At 48.0% G+C, this 26,307-nt stretch overlaps 1 protein-coding gene across 1 annotated transcript in view; it reads right to left on the reverse strand.

Moving 5' to 3' along the window:
* The window catches only part of LOC115090398 (inter-alpha-trypsin inhibitor heavy chain H3-like), a 204,031-nt gene that overhangs the window by 110,296 nt on the left and 67,428 nt on the right, over positions 1–26,307 (reverse strand). Inside the window, exon 6 of the mRNA XM_029599438.1 lies at positions 11,816–11,926. Within this exon, the coding sequence (XP_029455298.1) occupies positions 11,816–11,926 (111 nt within the window). The remainder of the gene's footprint in view (positions 1–11,815; positions 11,927–26,307) is intronic.

The following is a 26,307-nucleotide window of genomic DNA, read 5'->3' on the forward strand; positions in this document are numbered from 1 at the left end:
CTGTAACTGTTGGGCAGTGAGTTGTATGGCTGGCGATGACACCACCAGAGGCAGGGGCAAAGGAGGTCTGAGTCGTTTCCCATAGATGATCTGGAAGGGAGACATGTTGGTAGCAGAATGCCTATGATGACTGTAGGAGAATTCTGCCCACGGCAATAAAGTCACCCAGTCATCTTGTAGGTCTCCCACAAAGGCTAGGAGGAAAGCTTTCAAGGTCCTGTTTGTGCGCTCCGCTTGGCCATTGCTTTGAGGGTGAAAAACTGTGGTAAAGTCTAACTGGACTTCAAATTTCTTGCAGAGTGCTCTCCAGTATTTAGCCGTGAATTACGAGCCCCGGTTGGAGGCAATATGGAGAGGAAGTCCGTGCAGGTGAAAAATGTGCTGGGTGAAGAGACTTGCAAGCTCGGGCGCCGTTGATAATTTAGTGAGGGCACGAAATGGGCCATCTTTGAAAATCTATCAACCGTGACCCATATCACAGTCTTCTCTTCCGAGGGTGGAAAATCCACTATGAAGTCGGTAGATAATAGGTCCAGGGCTCGGTGGGAATGGGTAAAGGTTGGAGAAGCCCCCAGGGATGGTCAGGCAAAGGCTTCTGTCGGGCACAGGTTGGACAGGAACCAATATAAAGACAGACATCTTTTTTGACTTGAGGCCACCAGTAGTATTCTGACAACAGGTCCAAAGTCCGAGCAATCCCTGAATGACCTACGGTTAAAGAATCGTGGGCCCATGACAAAATCTTCTTGCGCAGACAGACCGGTACCACCGTCTTACCCGCAGGGACCACCTCCGAGGCAGCTAGCAGGACCTTAGCAGGGTCGAGGATATATCGAGGCGGATTGGGGTCATTCTCTGTCTCCGCAGTGTGGGAGAGGGTGTCTGCCCAGACGTTCTTAATAGCAGGTCTGTAACGGAGGAGAAAGTTGAACCGGCTAAAGAAGAGTGACCATCAGGCTTGTCTAGGGTTGAGCCGCTGGGCTCGGCACAGGAATTCCAGGTTCTTGTGGTCTGTATAAACAATCATGGGGTGCTGGGCCCCTTGCAGCCACTGGCGCCACTCCTCCAAGGCAAGCTTAATTGCCAATAACTCCTTGTCTCCTATACTGTGATTCCTCTCAGCGGGTGAGAACTTCCGAGAGAAATAGGAGCAAGGTAAGGGGTTTACCCCTCATGGATATCTGGCTCAGGACCGCTCCCATCACGAGGTCAGATGCATCTACCTCTACAATGAACTGACGCTGAGGATCAGGGTGATGAAGGCAGACATCTAGAAGGAAAGCTTCCTTCAGCTCCTGAAAGGCCTTTAACGCTGCCGGAGACCAGTTCTTGGCGTCGGCAACCTTCTTGGTAAGGGCCGTGTGCAGAGCCACCATTCAGGTGTAATGGGGTATGAACTGGAGGTAGAAATTGGTGAAGCCAAGGAAGCGTTGTAGCGCTTTGACCCCTACTATTTCTGGCCAATCCTTGATGGCCGCTACCTTATCTGGGTCCATATCGAAGCCCGTGGAAGAGACAATATATCCGAGGAAAGGTAACAACTCTTGTTTGGACTCACACTTCTCTATCTTGGCGAAGAGACAGTTATCCCAAAGCTTCTGTAACACTTGTCGCACATATGTGCGGTGCATGGACAGGTCCTTAGAATAAATCAATACAGCGTCGAGGTACACTATGACGGAGGTATGCAACATTTCCCGTAATACCTCGTTCATAAGGTTCTGGAAAACTGCAGGAGCGTTGCATAAGCCGAAGGGCATGACCAGAGACTCGTAATGCCCGTCTCTGGTATTGAACGTGGTCTTCCATTCGTCGCCGGGTTGTATCCTTACCAGTTTATATGCACCCTGGAGGTCCAGCTTGGTAAAGACTTTAGCTCCTTGTAGCCGGTCTAGCAATTCGAGAATCAGAGGCAAAGGATATCTGTCCCATCGTGTGATGGCGTTGAGGCCACGGTAGTCTATACAGGGTCGGAGTGATCCATCCTTCTTGACAAAGAAGAACCCGGCTCCAGCGGGGGAGTTGGAAGGCTGAATGAAGCCCCTCTCCAAGTTCTCCTGGATATAAGAAGACATAGCTCAGGGCTCCGGGAGTGACAAGGGGTAAACCCGCCCCTTGGGAGGCGTAGTACCAGGAACCAGGTTTATGGCACAATCAAAGGGCCGATGTTCGGGGAGCAGTTCAGCCTTCTCCTTTGAGAAGACATCCCAGTAATCTTGATATTGCGGCGGAAGCGATATAGGCGTGGTCAGAAGTGGCACACTGGGTCGAGGGATTGCCGCCAGGCAGGAGGTAAAACAAGATGCGATCTGGAGAGTGTCCCAGTGGATGATGGGGGAGTGCTTCCGGAGCCAGGTTAAGCCCAAGATGATGGGGGTGAATGGATCTCTCCAGCACAAGAAATGAAATCTCTTCAGAGTGTAAGAGACCAGTACGTAGAATCAAGGGTTTGGTGCAAGTGGAGATGCTCCCCGGGAGGGGAGTGCCGTAGATCGAGGAAACTTGGAGTGGAGGAAGATGGGGTTGGACCGTAAGCTGTAACTACCGAACAAGATCAGAGAGAATGAAATTCCCTCCTGCTCCGGAGTCTACCAAGGCCAGGTATCGAAGGTACCTCCGGGATAATTGAGGGTAACCGGTACGGTACATGGGGAGGCGGAAGCAGTATTACCTAGGGTCAGCTCCCGATGACACCTGGGTTCTGGTGTTTCCCGGCCACTCCTGACACTGGGCTAGGAAGTGCCCCTTGTTGCCGCAGTATAAGCACAAATCCTGAGTGCGGCGATGTCTTCTTTCCTCTTGCGAGATCGGGTCTGTTCCCAATTGCAAGGGTTCGATCCCTTGGGTGCTGGTGGAAGCAGGCAGAGTGGGTACAGGTTGAGGAAATGTGGACTCGGAATTACCGGTTCTACGGCCAGACTTCCCTTCTCGGAACCGATGTTGGATTCGGCGGTCAACACGTCCTGCCAGGTCAATCAAGCTATCCAGATCATCTGGAAGGTCCCTTGCTGCTAATTCGTCCTTGAGACGTGAGGACATTCTTTCCAGGAATATACCATGTAAACTATCGTCCCTCCAGTCCAGTTTGGCGGCCAGCGTACGGAATTCAACCATGTACTCTGCGAGGGAACGAGTACCTTGACGTAACTGATGTAACTCGGCAACCGCTGTAGGTCGGTGGGCAGGCTCATCAAAATGTGTCGAAAGGTGGAAACGAACTGTTCCAGGTTTACAAGAATGGGAATCTTACGTTCCCACAATGGGGAGGGCCAGGCCAGGGGCTTCCCGTCAAGCAAGGACACTATGTAACTGGTCTTTACTAGATCAGTCGGAAACTGAGAAAGCAGCAGGGTGAAGCGTATGTAGCACTGGTTGAGGAATCCGCGACACTGTTTCGCTTCCCCCAAGTACCTGGTCGGTACCTGTAGTTGTGTGGGGTTCACTGGTCCGGAATCGGGCAAGGAAACCAGTGCAGGAGGGGCTGCCACAGGTGTGGCATGCAGGCGTTGGCCAGTCTCTCTACTGTTGCTGTCAGGGCATCTAGGCAGAGCTGCTGCTGCTGTAGATGCTGGGCAATTCCGGGGATGGCCTTTAGGCCAGCCACACCAGCCGGGTCCATGGTCTTGCAAACTGTTGAAATTGGACTTCATGGACCCTTGAGCTGGCTCAGACAGATGGTGGCGCACTGTGTGAGGACCCACAGTGGAGGTCAAAGCCGGGAGGCGGTACAGGGCAGGAGACCGATTAAATCTTCACCACTGGAAGCCAAGGTCCCCCCGGGAGGAGCCCCTGAGGACCCAGGCCGCTTGGACTTATGTACGGTCTCCTGTGGGTGAGTCTTGAAGAGGAATCCAGGAATCCTGAGGAGTACTGAAGCTGAAGCCAGGAGGCCAATTGGAATTTCACCACTGGAAGCCCGAGGTCCCCCCAGGAGGAGCCCGTGAGGACCCAAGCCGCTTAGACTTAGGCGAGACCTCCTGGATGAAGCGAAACAGGACACAGAGAGCAAGTAGAAGTCACAGACCAGGAACCGAAGCCGAAGTCGAAAGCCAGTGGACGAGCCGAAGTCAGAAGCCAGAGGACAAAGCCGAAGTCAGAAGCAAGTGGATGAGCCAAAGTCAGAAGCCAAGATCAGGAACCAGGAACAGCAACTAGCAACCTCTGAACAGAGAGAACCTCGTTGCAAGGTGAGGAACAGGGCTGACTGCAGGGGTTAAATCCCTGCCGTTGTCTGACGTCCTTCAGGGGTGGAGTCGCCGGTTTCCGCGCTGGTCCCTTTAAAAGTTGTGCTCCAGCGCGCGCCTAGAAGGGCGGAGCCAGAGGACGTCGGCGGCGTCTCCCTCGCGGAGGGAGCGCCACGAAGAGAAGCCGGCCAGGCCCGAGCAGGCCTCACTGATGTCGCTGCTGCCACGAGGCAACCCGCGGTAAGTAGGGTGCCGGCCGCGGGGGTCTGTGGGTCGGCGGCACAACAGTTTGGGCTGCTGGCTTCTCTCAGTGAATAGACAGGGCTGCTAACTAGGAGGCAAGGGAGACTGAGAAAGGGTTGAAGGTCTAACTGGGAAATTATTGTTCTTGCCCAGAAGTGTGTTTGGCTGTAATGTTTCTTTTTCTCAGGATTGACCTTTTGTCTGATACTAGGTTTGCGTGTGTGTGTGTGTGTGTGTGTGTGTGTGTGTGTGGGGTGAGTGGGGCCAACTGGGGATGGGTGGGTGTGTGTTTGCAACTGGGGCTGACTGGGGAGGCTGTGTGTCATTAAGACTGACTAAGGCTAACTAGGGTGTGTCACTGGGGCTGACTGGAGCTAACTGGGTGAGTATGTGTTTATGTTACTGAAGCTGACTGGGATTAACTGGGGGGTGACATTCACAAGGGCTGATTGTTGCTAATGGTTGGAGTAGGAGTGAACTGAAGTTGAACATGAATATTGAAAACTTACGGATACTCATGGCGCGACATTTGAGGAGGGAGAGAGAATAGAGGAGGAAGAGAAAGCACGCCTTACAGAGAATATACAGGACCTGAACATTGTTTTTACATCTGTCTGAGGAGCAAGTCATGTACAGATTCAAGTTCAGCAAGGAAACCATACTATACCTATGCCAGCAGTTAGAACTGGACCTGCACCCTTTCACCCAGAGAGGCCATGCCTTGCCAGTATACCTCAAGGTTACTATGGTCCTGGTCTTTTCTTCCCTGTCACCTTCCAGACACCTCTAGGGGTCACAGCTGGAATAAGCCAATGGGTCACTTCCATATGTATTGATCATTTTCTGGCTGCATTTCTCAGGAAAACACATCAATATTTATCTTTCCCTCAGAGAAGGCAACAACAAATTATGACTGATTTCTACCATATTGCACGGTTCCTCTCTATCCTGGGGGCTATTGATCGCACTCAAATCCCTATAAGAGCACCTGCAGGCAATGAGACTACCTTCTGCAACTGCAGGGGCTTCCACTCCCTCGACATATAAGCAATCTGCGAAGCCAAAGGGATCATTATGGACATTGTGTCCAGATTTCCGGGATCCTGTCAGAATGTCTATATGGTCTCACAGTCAGCTTCTAGGAAGGTCTCATCTCTGGAATTGGCTTTTAGGTATGTATGCTGCTACAAGCACACAACAACTAATATCTGCCCTTTTCTTCTATCTCCAGGTGGTCTTACCACTTTAGCCCAGGAGACCTATTCCAGCTTCTACCAGGGAAAAGCCTTGCTGCCAACTAGCTTGGGACATCATACACTATGCTCTTCTATGCTTTCTCTCCTACAAGAGATAGAGGATATCCACTGAAAGCTGGGCTCATGATCCCATTGGCATACCCACAGACTGCAGCAGATGTCTGCCTCAACAGGGTTCACAGACAGATCAGGTCAGTCATTGAAAGAATCTTTGACCTACTCAAAACACATTTCTACTGCCTGCACAGAATTTCTCTACAACCCAAAAAAGATCTGTGAGATCTTTCTAGTCTGCTGCATGCTTCATAACTTGGCCAAAAGACGAGGCCTGCCTTCTCCAGAGGGTCAAGATGATCATCATACAGGGTCTAGAGATGATGAGGAGAAGGCGGTATATGACTTGGGTGAGGATGTATTGCAAGAGATACATCACCAGACTCACCAGCAGGCTGTAGAGGAAAGGAACACTCTTATACAAAGAAATTTCAAAGGTGAAGGTGCATTTATTTACAAGACAAAGATGATATGTGCTTAGCTAACAATGTAGTTTTTCCTGGGCATTCCTCTCCTTTTAAGGGGTGGCTCTGGTCCCTTGGACTGCCCAAATCTGGTGCTTCTGTGCAGCAATGTGCAGTCACTATTCACAGGTCCTTCAAAGGAACTAAACACTGAAGACAATGGCAAGGGGTGATAGCTGCAAGAGGCCTCCAGAGAGCTGATGGGCTCCCAAGAGCTGATGTTTGGGAGGCTAGAGAATAAAGGTCTGGCAGCACTGGTGTGCCTCTCATCTTCAGTTGGGGTACACGATAAGACCATCCTCATATTAGCAGAGGGGATGTCCGCACCTATGTCATCTAGGGGGTAATCTTCCTCTGAAGAGCTGGAGGTGTTGGTGGAGGAGGCATCCTTTTGAGATGATGGAGTCATAGGAGGGTGAGCCATACTTTTTAAAACAAAACAATAGTCAGTGAGTTGGATCTTTATCACTGCTGGATGAATGTAGTCTTACTGAAGATGATTTTCATTGAAGATGAAATTTAACGAGCCAGGTGATTGGCAAAGTTACCAGATAATCTTATTCAAGTATGTTTAACTAGATATTCAGTGGCATATATGCAGGTAAAAGTGCCACTGAATATAGTCAGATAAAGGTACCCAGGTAACTTTGCCACTTTCTGGGCTTTTGAATATCAACCTAGGGTTGAGCAGTGCCACATTGCCCTGCTTCCTGCCTACCCCCATGGTAAAAGAAAATGTAACTGATCGAGCAACAATCTATTCTCCCCTATTGCCCCCATAGATTTAAAAAACTGTAGTGGACCAAGTGGCACCATTTCCCTCCCCCATTCCCTACCTTAAAAAAAGTGATGTGGAACATGCCGAATACCCCTGTTCCGAATCCCCATAAAAGCCCACTGAGAGGAGGAAAGCAACTTACCTTCTCCTTCTAGGCTGAATATTAAGCTCTGGTAGAGATAGAGATGACAGCTCCCAAAACTTAATATTTATGTATTCACTGCATAACAGGGTGAACAGACCAATCCCCATTTAGAACTCAATACTGAATGGGAATTGGCTTCTTCCTTGTCAGTGAGTTCTGAATGGTGATTGTTCCCTTTACTGACAGGGAAAGAAATGTTTAATATTAATGAGCTAATTTGCTTGCATTTGCATGTGACATAGCTCATTAATATTTTCAGTGTGCACATAAGATTGCATTATTGGTAACACTTAAGTGAGCATTACAGAGAACGCATGTTAACATATTTTTGACACACATTAAGCACTGCATTCAGTGCATATTAATGCTGCTTAGTAAATAGATCCCTAAATGGCCAATCAGCTGAATGTCTTCCCTCCTGACTGCATTGTGTGTTTTATGTGAAAATACTATTATAACCCTTGTTTGGGGTAAATCTAAACAGTGGCTCTTAGGGATCCTTACTGGTCACAGGTAATAAATCTAAATAATAACTAACTAACTAATGTTGAGAAGTGGTGTTTTAGTGTGCCCATGGGCCTCAGCCCGACCCCAGATGGATCCAGGACCGAACCAAGGGTTGACGGCGTGTTCCACCATGGCTGACGGTCTTACCCTCTGCCAGGCCGGCAAGCTCCCATAGCCAACAACAGATGATGTTGGAATGTGAATGGTCCTCCGACCATTCCGAGCCCTTTCGGACCTGCCGCTTGGATCGGCATGGAGCAGCACGCCTGGCCTGAGGTCGAGGGCAGACGGGCCTTGACACGAAGACATGACAGCAGGATCGATGCAACGGCATCGTGGACGAAGACATGACACCAGGATCGATGCAATGGCATCGCAGACGAAGACTTGACACCAAAGCTGATGCGAAGACATCACGGACCAGTGGTTGATGCGACGGCATCCCGGACCAGGGTCGATGCGACGACATCAGGAACGAGACATGATACCAAGAGTGATGCAACGGTATCCAGGATGAGACGAGGAACTGATGAAGTCCAGACGAGATGAGAAGCTGGGCGGAAGGACATTGGCACTGTCTCTCAGGGCGCCCTACTCAGCCCACCCGCGGGACTGAGTCGCGGACCACCCTGTCCCACTGCGCACCCTACACAGCCCGAGGAAGCTGGTCACGGACCAAGCTGGGAGCGGGACAAGCGCAGGGAAGGATCCAGTCGAAGCAGAACTCCAACGACGGATCCAATGTCATCCGAAGCTCCACCAACGGCTGGCAGGACATGACGGCTCAGGAGCTCAGGACACCAGTCCACCTGTAGGCTAGCCCACGCTCGGGCAAGACATCATCCGAGGGACCCCCGGCCTAACAGGTACCAGAAGGCTCAAGAGCGCTGAAGACGAAGACACAGGAGCAGGACATCAAGGAACCTGGAACATCAGGAAACAGAAGACCAAGACGAGACACCAGGACACCTGGACGGGAACCTCAGGCATGAACATGACTTGGCATGATGAGATGAAACAACAAGAACTCCATGGAGAAGACGAAGAAGACCTGACAGAGCTCTGGCAGGCAGGAGCCTCCAGAGTGAAGCAACTCCGATGCAAGGCCAAGACTGACTGACGGAGCAGCCCTTTTTTAGGGCTGAAGCAGGAAGTCCACTCCCTAGGTGGGGCCAGCACACTTCCTGTGCCTGGCCCTTTAAATCCTGCAGAGAGGCACGCGCCGGCACCTAAGGAGCAGGAAGCAGGGCTGTGCAGGACCGTGGACAGCGGCCTGCACAGCGTCATCACATACAGACGCAGGGCTGGGCCTGAGGAGCAGGTCTGATGACGGCAGCGGCTCCAGCCACTGCAGGAGGCCCCGGGGGCGGCTCCAGCTGCCACTCTGGCCCGGGGATGCGGCCTTCGCGCCGCGAAGATGAGCAAGACGTCGGCGGCATTCCCAGCCGCACTGAAGAGGGCAAAAGGCCCGCAGCTCCAGCCGCGATGGAGACCCGATGGGCGGCCTCCGGGCTGCAGGGGACTGCAAAGTCCGCGGCTCCGGCTGGGCGGTAGGCCCGACGGCGGCATCCGGCCGCGTCAGGTGGAAAGCAGCATGGGGTGAGTGAGCCTGTTTGCAGGGGGACCCGCGGGCAGCGAATTCATAACAACTAAATAAATGATGTTGCTGTAGACTACCTGAGGTGACTCAGTCTGCTGGAGGGTTGACCAGACACATTTGTTGATGGCGAAATCTCTTTTGGGTGTATTAAAGATTCCATTTCCATATTCACTCAAGCTGGCTCAGGGCAGATACAATGAGTTCAAACCATTCTGGATAATGTGGTTCGAAAGGACGATAAATTTATTTACAAGAAAGTGAACTAATTAATTACAACAATCCCATTCACAGACAACCACAAGCTACAGCCTAATAGCATCAAACACCTTACACACTTTAAGGCTCTACTTTCAGTGCCTATTTTCCTAACGTGCACAGGCACCTCTCCTGGGCGCCCGATATTATATTAAAATGAACTAGTGCTGTAAAAAGGAAGCGCTAAGGATAAATTGTGTGTGCCTAGGGCTCAAAAGTATTGGGAGCCCAGGAAATGTGGCTATGCGTGCCCACAACCAGCACCAGTGGCTGACATGACCAAAGCTCCCTCCCCACCCCCAAGGTCTGGCCTGATAGGCCAAGTGGTCCAGGTCAAACCTGGGGATCCACTACCTGAAATGGTGTATTCCGAAGTCAGTGTCTTAAAACAGGGCTTGCCAGACCCCCAAATCCCCCCTCCAGGCCAGGAACCGCTGCTGGAGACCCTGCCTGACATTTAATATTAATTTATTCACTCCTTTCCTTACTGTCAATTGGTCTATTCACTGTCACATGTCAGTGAAAAGAACAGTCCTTTCGTTGACAAGTGTCAGTGAAAAGGACCAATTTGGAACAGCCCTGCCAGAGGAGGGTCTCCGGCAGGGGTTCCTGGCCTGGAGGGGGGATTTGGGGTCTCGTAAAGGCTATTTTCAGACATGGACCTCAGAATGCACCATTTCAGGTAGAGGACTCCTGGGTCCAACCCGGACCACTTGGCCCATTGGGAAGACCTTGGGGAAGGAGCGGAGTTTTGGTCGGGCTAGCCTCGTGACATTTAATGCCTAACTCTGAGCAAGGTTAAATTTCTCATGGTAGTAGAAGAACCGCTACCGTAGGCAGTCTCTTGCTTAGCGCAGCTCCTTGCATGTAGAGTAATAGCTAATTAGGCTATTACCCTCCAATTTGCATGCACCATGCACTAAGCCTGCCACTGGTATTTTAGTGTGGGGTTTTTTGGCACTAAAGCCCTTTTAACATATGAGGGCTACATTAGCACCAAAAAACCTGTGCTAAAACTTGAGTAAACACCCGCAATAGGTTTAGCACCCCTTATTGCATCTTGTTTAACTATTATTATTATTATTTAAGACTTTTATATACCGACTTTCTTGATACAAATCAAATCAACTCGGTTTACATCGAACAAGCAGTAACTATAAACAACCAATAACAAGAGACAAATTGAAAGGAGTATAAAGTTACATTATAACAAGGATATGTTAACTTGGAGTAGGAAAAAAGAGAGGGCACGAAGAGAAGGAAAATATACAATGGAGTATAAGAGGGATGCGAGGAACCGTCCTCATAATAACTTTTAAACGTCCTTATAGTAGTAATTTGTATATGTGGTTTAGAGCATAATTGCTAGAACAGATTAAAATCAGACTGTTGGGTTAGAGTCTGGGAAGGCTCGGCAGAACAGCCATGTCTTTAATTTCTTTTTAAAAATTGGTAGACAAGATTCCTGCCTGAGGTCCGGAGGCATGGCGTTCCAGATGGTGGGACCTGTGATGGAGAATGTACGGTCTCTGATATTCGAGTGTTGTACAGCTTTAATAGGAGGTACATGTAAGGATCCCTTGTAGGCATCCCTTAAAGGTCTAGCCGCTGAGTGCAGTTTGAGGGAGTGTAGCAAATCAAGGGGGGCCTGATGGTGAATATATTTATGGATGATTGTAAGAGATTTATGAAGTATCCTGAATTGTACTGGGAGCCAGGGGAGATCTTTTAGAATCGGAGAGGCCGGGAGTCCTTGCAAAATGGAATTGCAATAGTCGATTTTGGAAAATAGAACTAGAATAAGTTAGAAACTTAAAAGCACTCTGTGGGTCACTACAGCTTGTTGCAGCGTCCCTGCTTAGTTAAGAAGACTGGTAGCACAGGAAACTTAGACAGGATGGAGATTCCAGCTTTCAAGATCTGAACCTCTCAGAACCCTGGGTTAAAAAAATTACTCTCAATTAGTAGATGCCTGAAGATAGAAAGAACTTGATAGGAAAAGGACAGCTGTTATGCATCTTTCTCGTAGAAGCCTCAGCAAAGGCGAGCCTAAAAGATAGCTGGGCAATTGGCAACTTCCATGATGTTACAGAAGCTCCCACAAGGAAATATTGGTTCTTGGGTTCCCTCCTACAGGAAGTTAGAAAAAGGGACCCCTAGAGGCATCTGACCACCATCTCAGGGGCTTAAAGGTACAGAAATATTTTTACTAGACAGGGACACAGATTATTTTGGAGTACCTACTTATACTGCACCAGGGCTATTTAAAATCCTTATAGGATCACTGAACTTAGTATAAGTCACAGAGAAACTGCAGCAATTATTGTACCTTGTTTCCAGCGATAGACTTCTGAATAACTGGAGATAAATCATTAGTGATGAAAGTCCCATGGGCCTCTAGGGAGCTGAGACCTTGTGGCTCATAAATATCTACTTCAATCTGAAATATGCAATGAAGAGAAAAGCATATTATTGGATATTGTATATGTGCAGGAAGAGAAATTTGGAAAAGAAAAAGTAGTCACAGAATAAGCAGATGCAAATCTTTGTGGATTCTTTTTCCCTAAACTATTCTCATAGAGAAAGTACGTGCATACTTTCCCTTCAAGAACTGTTGCAAAGTTCACCGGTTGAAATACCCATTCATTTTGCAAGTACCCCAATAAGGGGCAATTTTCTAAACAACACAGGTACTTGCAAAGTCCATAGGTACTTTAACCCACGAGTGGTCAAACTGGTGCTCAGAGGTAAGGCATGCAAATAATTCTCATGCATATTCATTTGAGAGATCCTGAAAATCCGACTGGCCGAGGAGGCCCCAAGGACCGGTTTGAGCACCCCTGCTTTAACCCATGAGCTCTGCACCAGTTCTCAAGGGGAAAGTACATATGTGCTTTCCCCTTTGAGAAATGCCTAGGGGAAAAGTGCCCGGAGAGATCTGCACCTGCTTTTTCAACGGATACCTTTCCCCTTCCAAACAATGTGCATATTTTTGAAAATACAAATCTATGTTGTGCACTCTTGCATTCCTCTCCCTAATCCCCAATCCCAGGAACATCTCGGCTCAATGTGAGTAATGCTCGTACCTGCAAGTAGGGAGAGCAATTTTCAGACAGCAGATTTACGGGGGCAGATAGCCATTTCCCCCCATAAATAGCTTTTGAAAATTGCTCTCTTGGAGTTTCATATTCAAAGGGATTTGTCAAGCTAAGCTTGGACTTAGCCAGCTAAACCTGAAGTTTTGAATTTCCTTCCCTACCAAAAGAGTAAGTTTCAGCCAGATAAGTCATTAACTGGTTAGAAATTACCAAAATAAAAAAAAGAGGGTTGTGGGGCTTAAACTTAGGTAGGTAGTGCCGATATTCCGTGCAGCCCAGCTAAGTTTAGCCAGGTAAGTCTGGTCAGGGTGGAGAGCAGGTCTAGATATCCAGGTGAACTTACCCAGATAATGTTAAACTTAACCAGGTATATTCAGCCTGAAACATGCTTTGCTTAATAACCTAGGTAACTTTAGCCGAGATAACTTCACCTGTGTAACTTGCTGCTCATCAACCCACTCAATCTTGACCTCATAATTATTTGGTCTGTACAAGATATATATGAACTACTTAGCTTCCAAATGGATTTTGGAAAATGGTTCAGTTCACAGATACAGTATCTTAAAAAAAAAAAGTGTCTTATTATGCTATACCCATTCTACTGTAATTTTGGTCCGACAGTTGCATGGATTTGGCTAAATTATAGAGAGGCCTATGCAATAAAAATCACACAAAAATAATTTTACATTTCAACTTGGTAACTTTTTTATGTTCATATTAAAATGGTCCTTATGAGCTATAAAAAAAACTATTTACCGAGAGCATGGTAAAATTTACATCTAATATTGTGGCCATGCTACTAACATAGACATTAACAGAAAAAAGTTTTATATCCACCTTAGCTGCTACTAGAAATTTCATGTACTAACCTGCCCATTCACTTTGGGCCAGTTAGTTCAAGGGATTCCCTTTTCCTCAGCCAAACCTGGTGAAAATAAAGTAGCTCCCCACCGAGCATCAACCTTCACTTGACACAGCAAAATCCCCATGAGCGACAGCCTCCCCATCCCACGGCACATATCAAATAATCCCCACCACCACCACCACCACCACCACTCACTCAAGTGGTACAGTCCCCATCCCAAGGCACATTTCCATGGTGCATATCAGGAACACACGCCCCAGAGAGGTTTCCCCACACCTGGCAGGACCGCCACCTCTCGCCCACCCCTCCACAAACAAGTCTAACCAATTTGGAGAAGCAGGAGCTTCATGGACAGGTGACATGTCAGAGCCCTCTTCCCCACACCACTGCTGACAGCACATGACACCACTAGGAACACTTTCACCCATCACAAAATCCCACTTTCACTTTGGTCCAATTAGCTTGGGGAATTCTCTCTCCTTGAACCATCAACAGAAAGTGGCCCCCTTCTGACCATCGTCCTCCCCCCCCCCGTACAGCACCGTTTTACCCTTGGCATAACAGGAGTTCCTGAGTGGCAGCCCTTCCATGGCACACATCAGGAATAACTGAACTCCACAGGCATCCCTGCAGCATACAGCAAGAACCCCCTCCCATCCACCCCCCACACCATCCCTACGGAGGGTCTTTCCCCATCAGAAGCCTAACCCACCCCTCCTGAAATAGGTCCTGGGCAGTATCTTCACAGATAAGAGGGATATCACATCCCTCCTGCCCTCACCGCATACCACAGCTGCCAGCAAATGCTGCTGCTAAGAGCTGCTTCAATACCAGCATGCCCAAAGCCTCTTAGATGGAAGAGGTGCGGGAGTGTTCCTGCTATGTGCTGCAGGAATGCCTCTTGGTGAGGCCAGATGAGGCCTTTGGGAGGGCTGCCTGTCTGGGTGGGTCCAGCTCTGTCAGGGGGAGGGGCACTTTCTGTGTTCCCAGGTAGAGAAGCTAACAAGCTAACAAAGAAATGGCCAGTTAGCACAGGAGATTTTGGATCACAGTATGCATAGTAAGGGGTGAAGTTTCAAAAATGTATCCGGGCTTTATACATGTAAAATTGGCATATAATGGGTACAAGTAGCCTTCTTGTGGGTCAAGTCAATTTCCAGAAGGCCTCATGGGTGCTCGTGCTTTTGCTGCTGCATGAAAAAGTATGGATGAAGAAGGTATTTTGAGGGCGCTGTAAAAGCATGCCAGACTGAGGTCGGAAATCACTAGGACACTCACATATTTTACAAGCAGAGCATGTGCATAGGTCATCAAATGTGCATGCATGCTTTTACACCTGCTGATCTACTCATGGAAATTAAATCTGACTTCACTTTTGTCTGCAGTTTTTGGTTGGGAGCTCTGAAGCACGTGGTGGAGGATTCATACATACACACACACAAGTTATTTTCATAAGCGCATATTTCAGTCAACTTTATAAAAATAATTGCCTGTACATAAACTGAGGGTTATTGTACGCACAAGGTACAGTTATTTTGCACATAAAATATATACATGCAGTTTTATAAAATAGGTGTATAAAATACTTCGAGCTCTGCATTAAAAAACATGTGCACATACTGATACATATATGCATACTTTCAGAGTGGAGATACGTGGTATTTTATAAACTGGGCAGCTCCTGCTGCACAATTTATAAAACATAGGCAAACCCTTAGACACATCTACTTGTATGTGTATGTGCTGAGTTATGCACACTGTTTATAACTATCCTCTAAAAATTTATCACCTAGTCCAAGGTGGCCATTAACGTTTTGCCTTTAGCTGGCTCACAAGAAATGGTTAGAGGAGGTTGCACATTATGCCACTTCCTGTGGGCCTGGTATAGCCTAACTTACAAGTGATGCTCCCTCATTTATATGTGGCTAAATGCAGCAAGTTTCCTTACCTGTAAATAGGGTTCTCCACAGATGGCAGAATGAGTCAGCCATTACAAGTGATTGATCTCATCCGATGGCGCCAACACAGTTCTCAAAGCTCAGTAATGGTTTTACTGAGCATGGAAGAGAAGTCTGGCGCATGCTTGCTGCCTTGTGAGCACTTTAGCTTCTTCAAAGCTTAAGCTTTAGTCAGGTCGTCAACTCTCCCAAGAAAAGGGTAGGTAATGAGAATAAGTAATTCATCCTGCCATCTATGGAAAACCTGTTTACAGATAAGCAAACTTGCTTTCTCCATTGACAGGCAGATGTGAATTAGCCATTATGTGTGGAGGGTCCAAAGCACTTACTTAAGACAACCTGGCCCCAGCAGGTGGAGAGTGGACTACTAGATAAACAGGCTGCACAGAACTGTTTGTCCAAAGTTACTGTCTCCTCAGGACATGTTGTCCAACCAGTACTGGAATGTGAAAAAGTGTACAGACGACCAAGCAGCAGCTTTGCAAATGTCTTCACTGGAAGTGGCCCTGAGATGAGCAACTGAAGTCACCATAGCTCTAATTTGATTGGCGTTGACAGAATATGTAATCTGTAATCCGGCCAGCACATTCTAATGCAATATACTGTACACTAGCCAACTGGACAGAGTTCATTTGGCAGCCATGTTTTCCATTCTGTGAAGGGTAGCAGGGGTGTGAGCTCTTTGTGCTGTGGTACAATTGACACAGCCTAAAGGGAGAACCCATGAGGCCTATGCCAGCAGTTGACGAATGTGCCTTGTAGTGGGGACAGTCTTGAGCTTCACCTATATCAGCCACCTCCCCCACAGGTTGAGCCCTTCGGTTCTAACAGCCAGCAAGCAGCTCCCTAGGGCAGTAAAGAGAACTAGAGTCCAAAGGCATGCCCGGGTCAGGGCAGGCAGCAGACTAATAGTTAAAGACAGGCTAAGGTCAGGGCAGGTAGATAGCAAGAGTGGTCAGGTCCAGGCAAGGGGTCAGGTCCAGATGGGAGGCATTTATAGTCAGGTCCAAGCAAAGGAACAAGTCCAAGCAGCAGGCAATCATGTTCAGGGTCAAGATCTGGAGAGTCAGGCCAAGGGTGGCTAAAGACACACTGAAGACACTGGACAAAATGGAAAGGAGGAAGGCAAGGCTGGAGAAGACAAGGCTGGAAGGCAAGGCTGGATAAGGCAATCAGGAACACAGAAACTGGAGTGCTAGGCAACATGTACTGCAAGGTAGAAGGCCCATTGCTGAGGTGTTGCTAGGGTCCGCGGCTGATACTTATATACCCAGCTACATGACATCATCCAAGAGTGCTGGCAGTCAAGGTCTCACCATGGTGCCTTTAAGTGGCCTTGTGCTGCTTGCACACCTAAGAAGACCCATGGGATGGTGGCATTGGGGCGGCATTACCTCCATGGAAGAGGAGACTGGTGGCCTCCCACCCCACAGACACCACAGAGGAGACTGGTGGCATCCCACCCCACAGACACCATCCCCACTAAAGCACTCCTAACCATTCCCAACACCATCGCTAAACCTCTAGCTGACATCATTAATTGCTCCCTCTCCTCTTTCATAGTCCCAGACACACTCAAGCATGCAGTGGTCAAACCCCTGCTCAAAAAACCTTCGTTAGACCACAACGACCCATCTAATTTCCATCCTATCTCAAACCTCCCACTCATTTCTCAAATCATGGAAAAGGTAGTCAACTCCCAACTCATGGACTACCTTGAGAACAACAATATCCTTCACCCTTCACAATTCGGTTTTCGCAAGCATTTCAATACTGAAACCCTCTTACTCACCCTTTCTGACCACCTCATCAGAGGCATGGATCAAGGTCATTGCTACTTTTTTGCCCTTCTCGACATCAACTCTGCGTTCGACACAATAAGCCACAACCACCTCCTCGCCCGCCTATCTGACATAGGCATCTCAGGTTCAGCCCTCCTGTGGTTTAAATCCTACCTGTCTAATAGACAATTCTCAGTCAAAATAGGCAACGCTGAATCCACTCATTACTCCCTCTCCTAAGGAGTTCCACAAGGTTCCTCCCTTTCATCCACCCTATTCAATATTTACCTCATACCTCTATGCCAGCTTCTATCTGACCTTGGCCTCAAATTCTACCTATATGCCGATGACGTCCAAATCATCATACCAATTCATGACTCTATCTCCGAATCTCTAAAACTCTGGGAGAAATGCCTTACTTCCATTAATACCCTACTCACAAATCTCCAACTTGCCTTAAACACCACCAAAACTGAACTGCTCTTCATATCCCAAATCCCCAAACCCTCCCTTGCAAATGACCCAGCATTTAGTTCCATCTCCGCTCAGCCCTTTGTATGAGACCTCGGTGTCCTGATTGACCAGCAACTGAACCTAAAGAAATACATCAACACAATCCTCAAGGCAGGTTTCTCTAAGCTCAATGTCCTAAAAAAACTAAAACCCTTACTTTATACCCATGATTTCTGCACTGTCATTCAGGCCATCCTCTCTTCTAAAATGGACTACTGCAACTCCCTTCTCCTAGGTCTCCCCTATTCCACCATAAAACCGCTTCAAATGCTCCAGAATGCAGTAGCGAGGATCATCACAAATGCTCGTAAATCTGACCATATAACCCCCATCCTTAAAGACCTCCATTGGCTCCCGATCCCCTCACGCATCCTCTACAAAACCCTTACTATTATTCATAAATCCATCTACAGACACAACGCCAACTGGCTTGATGAACTGTTCTGCCTCATACTCTCTAACCGTCCCACCAGAGCAACCTACAAAGGAACCCTCCATGTGCCATCCCTCAAGAAGGCACACCTCACCTCCACAAGGGATTGAGCCTTCTCCATTGCTGGTCCTACCCGCTGGAATTCACTTCCCACATACCTCCGACTTGAGCTTTGCACCATCAAATTCAAAAATAAATTAAAGACCTGGCTCTTCAAGCAGGCTTACCCAGATTAGATCCCCTGCACCTCCTTTGACCCTTTCCTGCATCAGTACCTGACCTGAACCTATGTACAAAGATATTCCACTGTTTACCTGTTATCCTTTACAGTTTGCTGCTCTTGTTTGCCAGTTTTTGGCTACTTCTCTCCCTTTTTCTCTGTAGTCCCATCCCCAGTACCTGTTTGATGTATTTTCTACCTGCAGTTCTGATGTAAACCGGTATGATGTAACTACTAATACCGGTATAAAAAAAGCTTCAAATAAATAAATAAATAGGCTAAGTCGGAACCTGGAGTGAGAGATGCCAGTTGCAGGATCCTCCTGCGACCGGTGAATGTAACACATTCTACTGAAATCAAAGATCACAAACAGCTGAGAAGTTTGATGGTGAGGATAAATCCTCTTAGATAATACAGAAGGACTTTTTTTTACAGTCCAAGGAGTGAAGAGTCTGCTGTCCTCTGTGAATATGAGGTCTTGAAAAGAAAGTATGCAGAAGAATAGCTTGGTTAATGTGAAACGCATGAAACTTGAGATGAGTTTGTAGAACCACTATGTTGTGGAAAAATTGTAGGTATGGTGAATATGAAACCAGAGCCTGCAGTTCACTTATGCTTCATGCTGAAGTGATGGCCATGAGAAAAAACACTTTCCAGATGAGAAACTTCAAGTCCACTGGCTTGAGGCTTCATAAGTTGAGGGAGGACTACAATGAGGTCCTAAGGCACTGGCAGTTTACTGATCTGAATCCTGGAGTGCCACACTCCCTTCAAGAGTTTGGATATGAAAGGGTGGAAAGAGATCAGAGCCCCTTCCATCTGTTGGTGATATGCTACAAGGGAGCTGAAATGAACCTAGACTGAACAAGAGCAAAGGCTTGAGGACAAGAAGAAGAAAAGGCACTGAAGCAAGTCTCTCGGAGAAGGGATCCATGAGCCTAGTCTTATACCAAGACAAGAATCTTTTCCACTTGAAAATGTAGGAGAATCTGGCTGAAGGCTTTCTAGCCAAAATCATCACATTCTCTACTGCCTTCAGAAGAAGCAAAAATGAGAATACTGAGCGTTCAGCATCCAGGGATGTTTACTGGGATGAGGACCAGGGATGGAAGTTTGGGATCGGAAAATCAGCTGCCTTCTGTGTAATGAGAGTCAAAGATATCCTCAATGGAATCATATGCTGAATTTACAGATGGAAGACATATGGAAACCACGCTTGCCATGGCCAGGCTGATGCAATTATGCAATTAAGATTTTCTTCATATAAACCCAAAGGATCTTCTGGATGGTACTAGTGATTAGAGGAATCAGAGGGTATGCATTAGAACCAACATTCCAGTTTAGCAGAAAAGTTTCAGGAATTGATCTGTAACTGCTTGGATGCATGAAGCAGAACTTTTTTACCTTCCTGTTGACTTCTGATGTGAACAGCTCAAGCAGCAATTTTTCCTGATAAATGCACAAGTTGTCAACAGCTCTATAATCAAAGGACCATTTGTGAGGTTGTAACACTCTGCAGTCCACCAATGTATTCTAGATCCCCAGAAGGTAGGACTTGCTTGTTTATATAGACTATGGCCACCTGGTTGTCTGTCTAGATTAAGATTCTCTTTCTTGAGAGGAGGTGAGAGAAAGCTTTCAAAGCATAATGAATGGATTTTAGTTCCAGATGGTTGATTTGCAAATGACTCTATGCTAGAGATCACAATCCTTGGGTCCACAATGCACCAGTGTGTGCCCCTCTTTGGTAGACAGTCACTTGATATGGCAGGACTCTCAGTGAGAGACTCACTTTTAGAACCATCCATATTCATCTATCATTGAAGGGATACCCTCATCCTAAAGGTCACAGATTTAGTGGGATAAAGTTGATGGAGCTGATCCTATTGGTTTCAGAACCCCAATTAGAGGCCCTGCATGTGAAGATGAGTAAAGGGAACCACATGCACAGTGGCTACCAACGAATAGAGGACTAGACTGCTCTTGCTGATGCTCAGTCCTGTTGAAGGAAGGCCCTCGCTAGGCCCATAAGCAGCGTGGCTCTTCCACTGGGGGGAAATACTTTCTCCTGAAGCAAATCTTTCCAGACTCCTATGAACTGAGTTATTTGAACCAGAATGAGATTTGACTTCAAAAAGTTGATTAGGAAGCCCAAGGACAAACAGATCCGCATGGACTTTTCAAAGGATTCCAGCACTGCTGATGGAGATGGAGCTATCACTAACCAGTCATTCAGGTATAGGAATACATTGACTCCCTGTCAATGAATTGTTATAATCTGGTATGGTTGTGGACCCTGGATCGTAGTAAGAGCTGACTCCACCTACAGGGAGGAGCCCTGTGGGGACTCACTACAATAAGCGTGGTCTCAGAGATGGATACAGAAGTAATGAGACTATTAGACTGGAATGTGGGTAATACCCACCGAGTGGAATGAAGACACAGTCCAGTAGTAAGGCTGCTCAATGATGATATCCTTGGTAGTGGCCCACAGAGCAGGGTACGCCAGAGAACTCCTATCCCGATGACACATCTCTCAGGGTAGATTCGGTAGTGGCCCGCAGCGCAGGGTATGCCAAGAATCAGAAAGTAGATCAGAGAGGTGCAGGAGGTCAGCAGAGCAAGGTAGATGATAGTACTCACTCCGAAGTGTAGAAGAAGGTCAGCAGGGATGAGCACGGAGTGGCCCGAGGCACAGGGTACACAGATTGTTCCGTCAGCAAGATGGTAGAAATGAGAATTGTACTCACAAGGCTGAACAAGGCAGTATCCCAATCACAGATAGATGGATTCTCCAGGCAGGAAAGCCCTCCAAGAAGCAGATAGCCAGAACGTGACAAGGCCCCCGAGGAGCGGGTACCTAAAGCGTTCTAAGTCCAGGAATTCAGGAATGAGTTCAGAGTAGTGAAGCAAAAGCATCTCCAAGAGGAGTGGAATAAGCAGGAAGGAAGTCCTTGCTAACACGTAGGAATTATAGGCTGGAGGGACTAAATACACTGGTGGGTGACGTCATGCAGAGGGGATGCCTCCGAGATTCCCACCAGTACATGAATAAGAGAGGGACTGGCGCACGTGCGCGTGCCCTAGGTAATCCCCAATTCAAGATGGTGGGTGGGATTGCCCACGCCGTCCCGGGGATGCCGGGGAAGGTGGCATTTGCAGGCTGAGGCCGCCATGACTCTGAGAATTGCTGGTGCAGGGAAAAGAGAGAGGTGAGCATCAGAAGTCACAGCCATCTGTGACTAACGGGTGCAACAGTACCCCCCTTCTTAGAGCCCCTCCCAGGGGGTTTCGGCTTCCTTGGATGAGTTAGATGAAATTGTCAGATGAGATCCTTGTCAAGGATGTTATTAGCAGGCTCCCAACTATTTTCTTATGGCCCATATCCTTCCCAGGATATGAGGTATTCCCATTGCTTTCCATGTTTGCATACATCGAAAATGTAATCTACTTGGTACGTGATATCCTCTTCAGCAGTAAGAGATTGCGGGTCCGGAGTCTTTTTTGAAAACTCAGAGAGGATGAGCGGTTTCAAAAGAGACATGTGGAAGGCGCTGTGTATCTTCATGGAAGTGGGTAGTTGCAAGCTGTAAGTTACAGGTCCCAGGCGGCAAAGAATGGAGAAAAGCCCAATGTAGCATGGAGCGAATCAAACAGATGGCAGCTTGAGATGGATGAACTTGGTACTGAGCCATACCTTGTCTCTTGGTTGGAATTGAGGTGCTGCTCTGTGATGAGCACATAACATTTCTTGGCCCGTTGTCCTGCCTTCTGAAAAGGCCTTTGGTTTGTTCCCAGAAATGATGGAGTTCTTCAGCCGAAGCCTGGGCTGCTGGAGATGGAACTGACAAGGATATTGGTAGCAAAGGTAATGGCTGACGGCCATACACTATCTGAAATGGTTTTGGTCCAGTAGCGGCTGATGGGTGTGAATTTAGGGCGAATGTGGCCCAGGGGAGCAACTCTGCCCAGTTGCTTTGTCTGGAGTTGATGTAGGAGCGGAGGAACTGTTTAAGTGTACGGTTCATTCTTTCCGTTTGAATATTTGATTGTAGATGCCAGATCTAAAGAAATATCAAATTTCTTGTAAAGAGCTCTCCAGAACTTAGCCGTGAACTGTACACCTCTATCCGAGAGGATATGCTTCGGCATGCCGTGCAGGCGAAAGATATGCCATATAAACAGTTTTGCCAATTCTGGGGCAGATGGTAGTCCAGGTAATGCCACGAAGTGTGCCATTTCCAAGAAGCAGTCTACAGTGACCCATTTGGTGTTGTTTCTGCTGGACACTGGCAGGTCAACGACGAAGTCCATCGCGATGTGCGACCAAGGTTCCTCTGGAGCTGGTAAAGACTGGAGAAGGCCCCAAGGGCGGCCAGCCGAAGGCTTCTGTCTTGCACAGGTGGCGCAAATTTCTACGTACGCTCGTACATCCTCCTTCATTGAAGGCCACCAATAGTATCTTTCTAAGGTGGATAGCGTACGGGCTTGCCCAGGGTGACCAGCTAATCGGGAATCGTGAGCCCATTTAAGAAGTTTCTTTCTCAGGGTCCGAGGTACCACCATTTTCCCAGCTGGAATGGAATGGGTAGCGGCCAGAATCACTTTATCAGGGTTGATTATATGGCGAGGTGCATCCGGAACATCTTCTGACGTGAAGGAACGTGAGAGAGCATCTGCACGTGTATTCTTGTCAGCAGGGCAGTACTTGAGTAGAAAGTCAAACCGATTAAAAAACGAAGACCGTCGGGCTTGTCTAAGATTAAGTCACTGCGCATGACGCAGATATTCAAAATTTTTGTGGTCTGTATATACAGTTATCTGATGTTGTGCCCCCTCAAGCCATGGGCACCACTCTTCGAATGCTAGCTTGATAGCCAACAGGTCTTTATCTCCTATGCCATAATTTCTCTTGGCTGGAGAAAAACGCAGGGAAAAAAAAAGAGCAAGGGTGCAGTGTATGGGTATTACTGTTCTGGCTAAGAACAGCTCCTACACCGAAATCGGAGGCATCAACCTTGACTATAAATGGTCGTCAAGGATCAAGATGGCAAAGGCAATGTTTTTTGAGAAAAGCCTCCTTGAGGGTTTGAAAGGCAGTGACAACTTCTGGAGAATACTGCGAAGGGTTGGCTCCCTTCTTTGTCATGGCATTAAGTGGTGCAGTCAGGGTGGAGTAGTGGTGGATGAATGTGCGATAATAATTGGTGAAACCAAGGAAACGGTGGAGTGCTTTGAGACCAGTGGGTTGAGGCCAGTCCTGTATGCTTCTGGTCTTTTGTGGATCCATCTGGAACCCTCTACTGGACACCATGTAGCCCAAAAAGGGAACAGACTCCTGATGCAAGGCACTCTTTTCAAGCTTAGTGTAAAGATGGTTATCCTGTAGTCTTTGCAAGACTCTGGCAACATCCACCTGATGACTTTGTAGATCTTGGGAAAAAATTAGTATGTCATCTAAATATACAACCACGCATTGGTAAAGCATATCTCGCAGTATTTCATTCATCATATTTTGGAATACGGCCGGAGTGTTACATAGACCAAAGGACATGACCAAGTACTCAAAATGGCCATCACGAGTATTAAAGGCCGTCTTCCACTCATCCCCTTGATGAATGCGGACCAGGTTGTATGCCCTTTTTAGGTCTAGTTTGGTGAAAATCTTGGCTCCCTGGAGTCTGTCGAATAACTCTGAAATCACCTTTATAGTGATTTCATTAAGTCCTCTGTAGTCTATACATGGACAAAGGGATCCATCCTTCTTGCCAATGAAAAAGAATCCGGCTCCAGAAGATGACTTGGAAGGCCGGATAAATCCTTTTTGCAAATTTTCTTGAATATAGGCCGACATGGCCTCAGTATCTGAGAGAGAAAGTGAGTTTACTCTTCCTCTAGGGGGCTCTGAGTCAGGCTTTCAATTAATAGCACAGTTGAAGGACCGGTGTGGTGGTAATACATCTGCTGCTTTTTTTGAGAACACGTCTTGAAATGATGAGTATTGTGGCAGCAAACCAGAGAGAGAAGTAGAGGTTGACACGCAGGGCATAGGTGTTACTTTCTTCAAGCATCTGTCATGACAAGCCGCTCCCCACTGTGATATTTTCAGGGTGCCCCAGTCAAACTGGGGTGTATGGTCTTGCATCCATGGTAGGCCAAGTACTACTGAGTGAATGGCTTTGTCAAGGACCAAAAATGAGATGGTCTCGGTATGAAGAGAGCCAGTGCACAGGCATATTGGTTGCGTGGAATAGGAAACTTCTCCTGGTAGTGGCTCACCGTGTATAGAGGAGAGAAGCAGCGTGTTGGTGTCGGAACGATAGGAATCAGAAGGTGCTCCAACAGCCTTCTAAGTATAAAATTGCCACCTGCTCCAGAATCAACAAGTGCAAGAGTCTGGAATTCAAGAGTCCCAAAAATGATTGAGACTGGAAGAGTCAGTGGAGGAGATGGTGCAGTAAGACCTTGGAAGAGTTCTCCCGTGGATCCTGGGTCTGCATGTTTCCCAGACAGATGGGACAGGATTGAACTGCATAGCCAGGTTGTCCACAGTACATACAGAGACCTGATCTCTTACGGTAGCATCTCTCTTTAGGACTTAAGTGGCTGCGGCCTAATTGCATGGGTTCATCTTCTTCAGTAATAGGAGCAGGCTGAGGCTGGGTTGCAGGCGTTGGTCGTGAGCGCATACTCCCTGATGGATGTTTCTTAGGACTCTTTAACTGTGATGAACGTTCACGCAGATGGCGATCAATTTTGCCTGCAAGGTCAATAAGTGAGTCCAAGGTGCTAGGCAATTCACGTGCTGCCAATTCATCCTTGATGCGGGAGTGAAGGAAAATTGCACTTAAGCACCCCAGGTCCCAATGAAGTTCTGAAGACAGGGTCTTAAATTCAATAACATAGTCCGGAAGTGGCTTAGCTCCTTGTTGGAGGTGTAAAAAAGCAGATCCAGCGACAGTCTTGCAAGCTGGATCGTCAAATACTAACTTGAAGAGAGCAAGAAAACCTGCCAAGTCACTGAGGATTGGGTCATTGCATTTCCAGAGAGGTGAAGCCCAGGCCAGGGCTTTCCCGTCTAAAAGAGACAGGATAGGGGACTGAAAGGAGAGAGAGGGGTTTGAGGAACCGCTGAGGCCTTACCGGGAGACCCGAGTTGTTTTCTGGTCCCCGACGGGGCTGATTGGAGGACGTCCCGACGAGTGACGTCATCATCCGGAGACCATCGAGGGGTTTAAAAACTCCCCCACCGCGGTGTACAAGCGGGACTGAAAGGAGAGAGAGGGGTTTGAGGAACCGCTGAGGCCTTACCGGGAGACCCGAGTTGTTTTCTGGTCCCCGACGGGGCTGATTGGAGGACGTCCCGACGAGTGACGTCATCATCCGGAGACCATCGAGGGGTTTAAAAACTCCCCCACCGCGGTGTACAAGTGGGACTGAAAGGAGAGAGAGGGGTTTGAGGAACCGCTGAGGCCTTACCGGGAGACCCGAGTTGTTTTCTGGTCCCCGACAGGGCTGATTGGAGGACGTCCCGACGAGTGACGTCATCATCCGGAGACCATCGAGGGGTTTAAAAAACTCCCCCACCGCGGTGTACAAGCGGGACTGAAAGGAGAGAGAGGGGTTTGAGGAACCGCTGAGGCCTTACCGGGAGACCCGAGTTGTTTTCTGGTCCCCGACGGGGCTGATTGGAGGACGTCCCGACGAGTGACGTCATCATCCGGAGACCATCGAGGGGTTTAAAAACTCCCCCACCGCGGTGTACAAGCGGGACTGAAAGGAGAGAGAGGGGTTTGAGGAACCGTTGAGGCCTTACCGGGAGACCCGAGTTGTTTTCTGGTCCCCGACGGGGCTGATTGGAGGACGTCCCGACGAGTGACGTCATCATCCGGAGACCATCGAGGGGTTTAAAAACTCCCCCACCGCGGCGCGTGGCCGCCGCCGGCGCATGCC

The sequence above is a fragment of the Rhinatrema bivittatum genome, chromosome 4 (assembly GCF_901001135.1).
Source record: "Rhinatrema bivittatum chromosome 4, aRhiBiv1.1, whole genome shotgun sequence".
Classification (NCBI taxonomy): Eukaryota; Metazoa; Chordata; class Amphibia; order Gymnophiona; family Rhinatrematidae; genus Rhinatrema; species Rhinatrema bivittatum.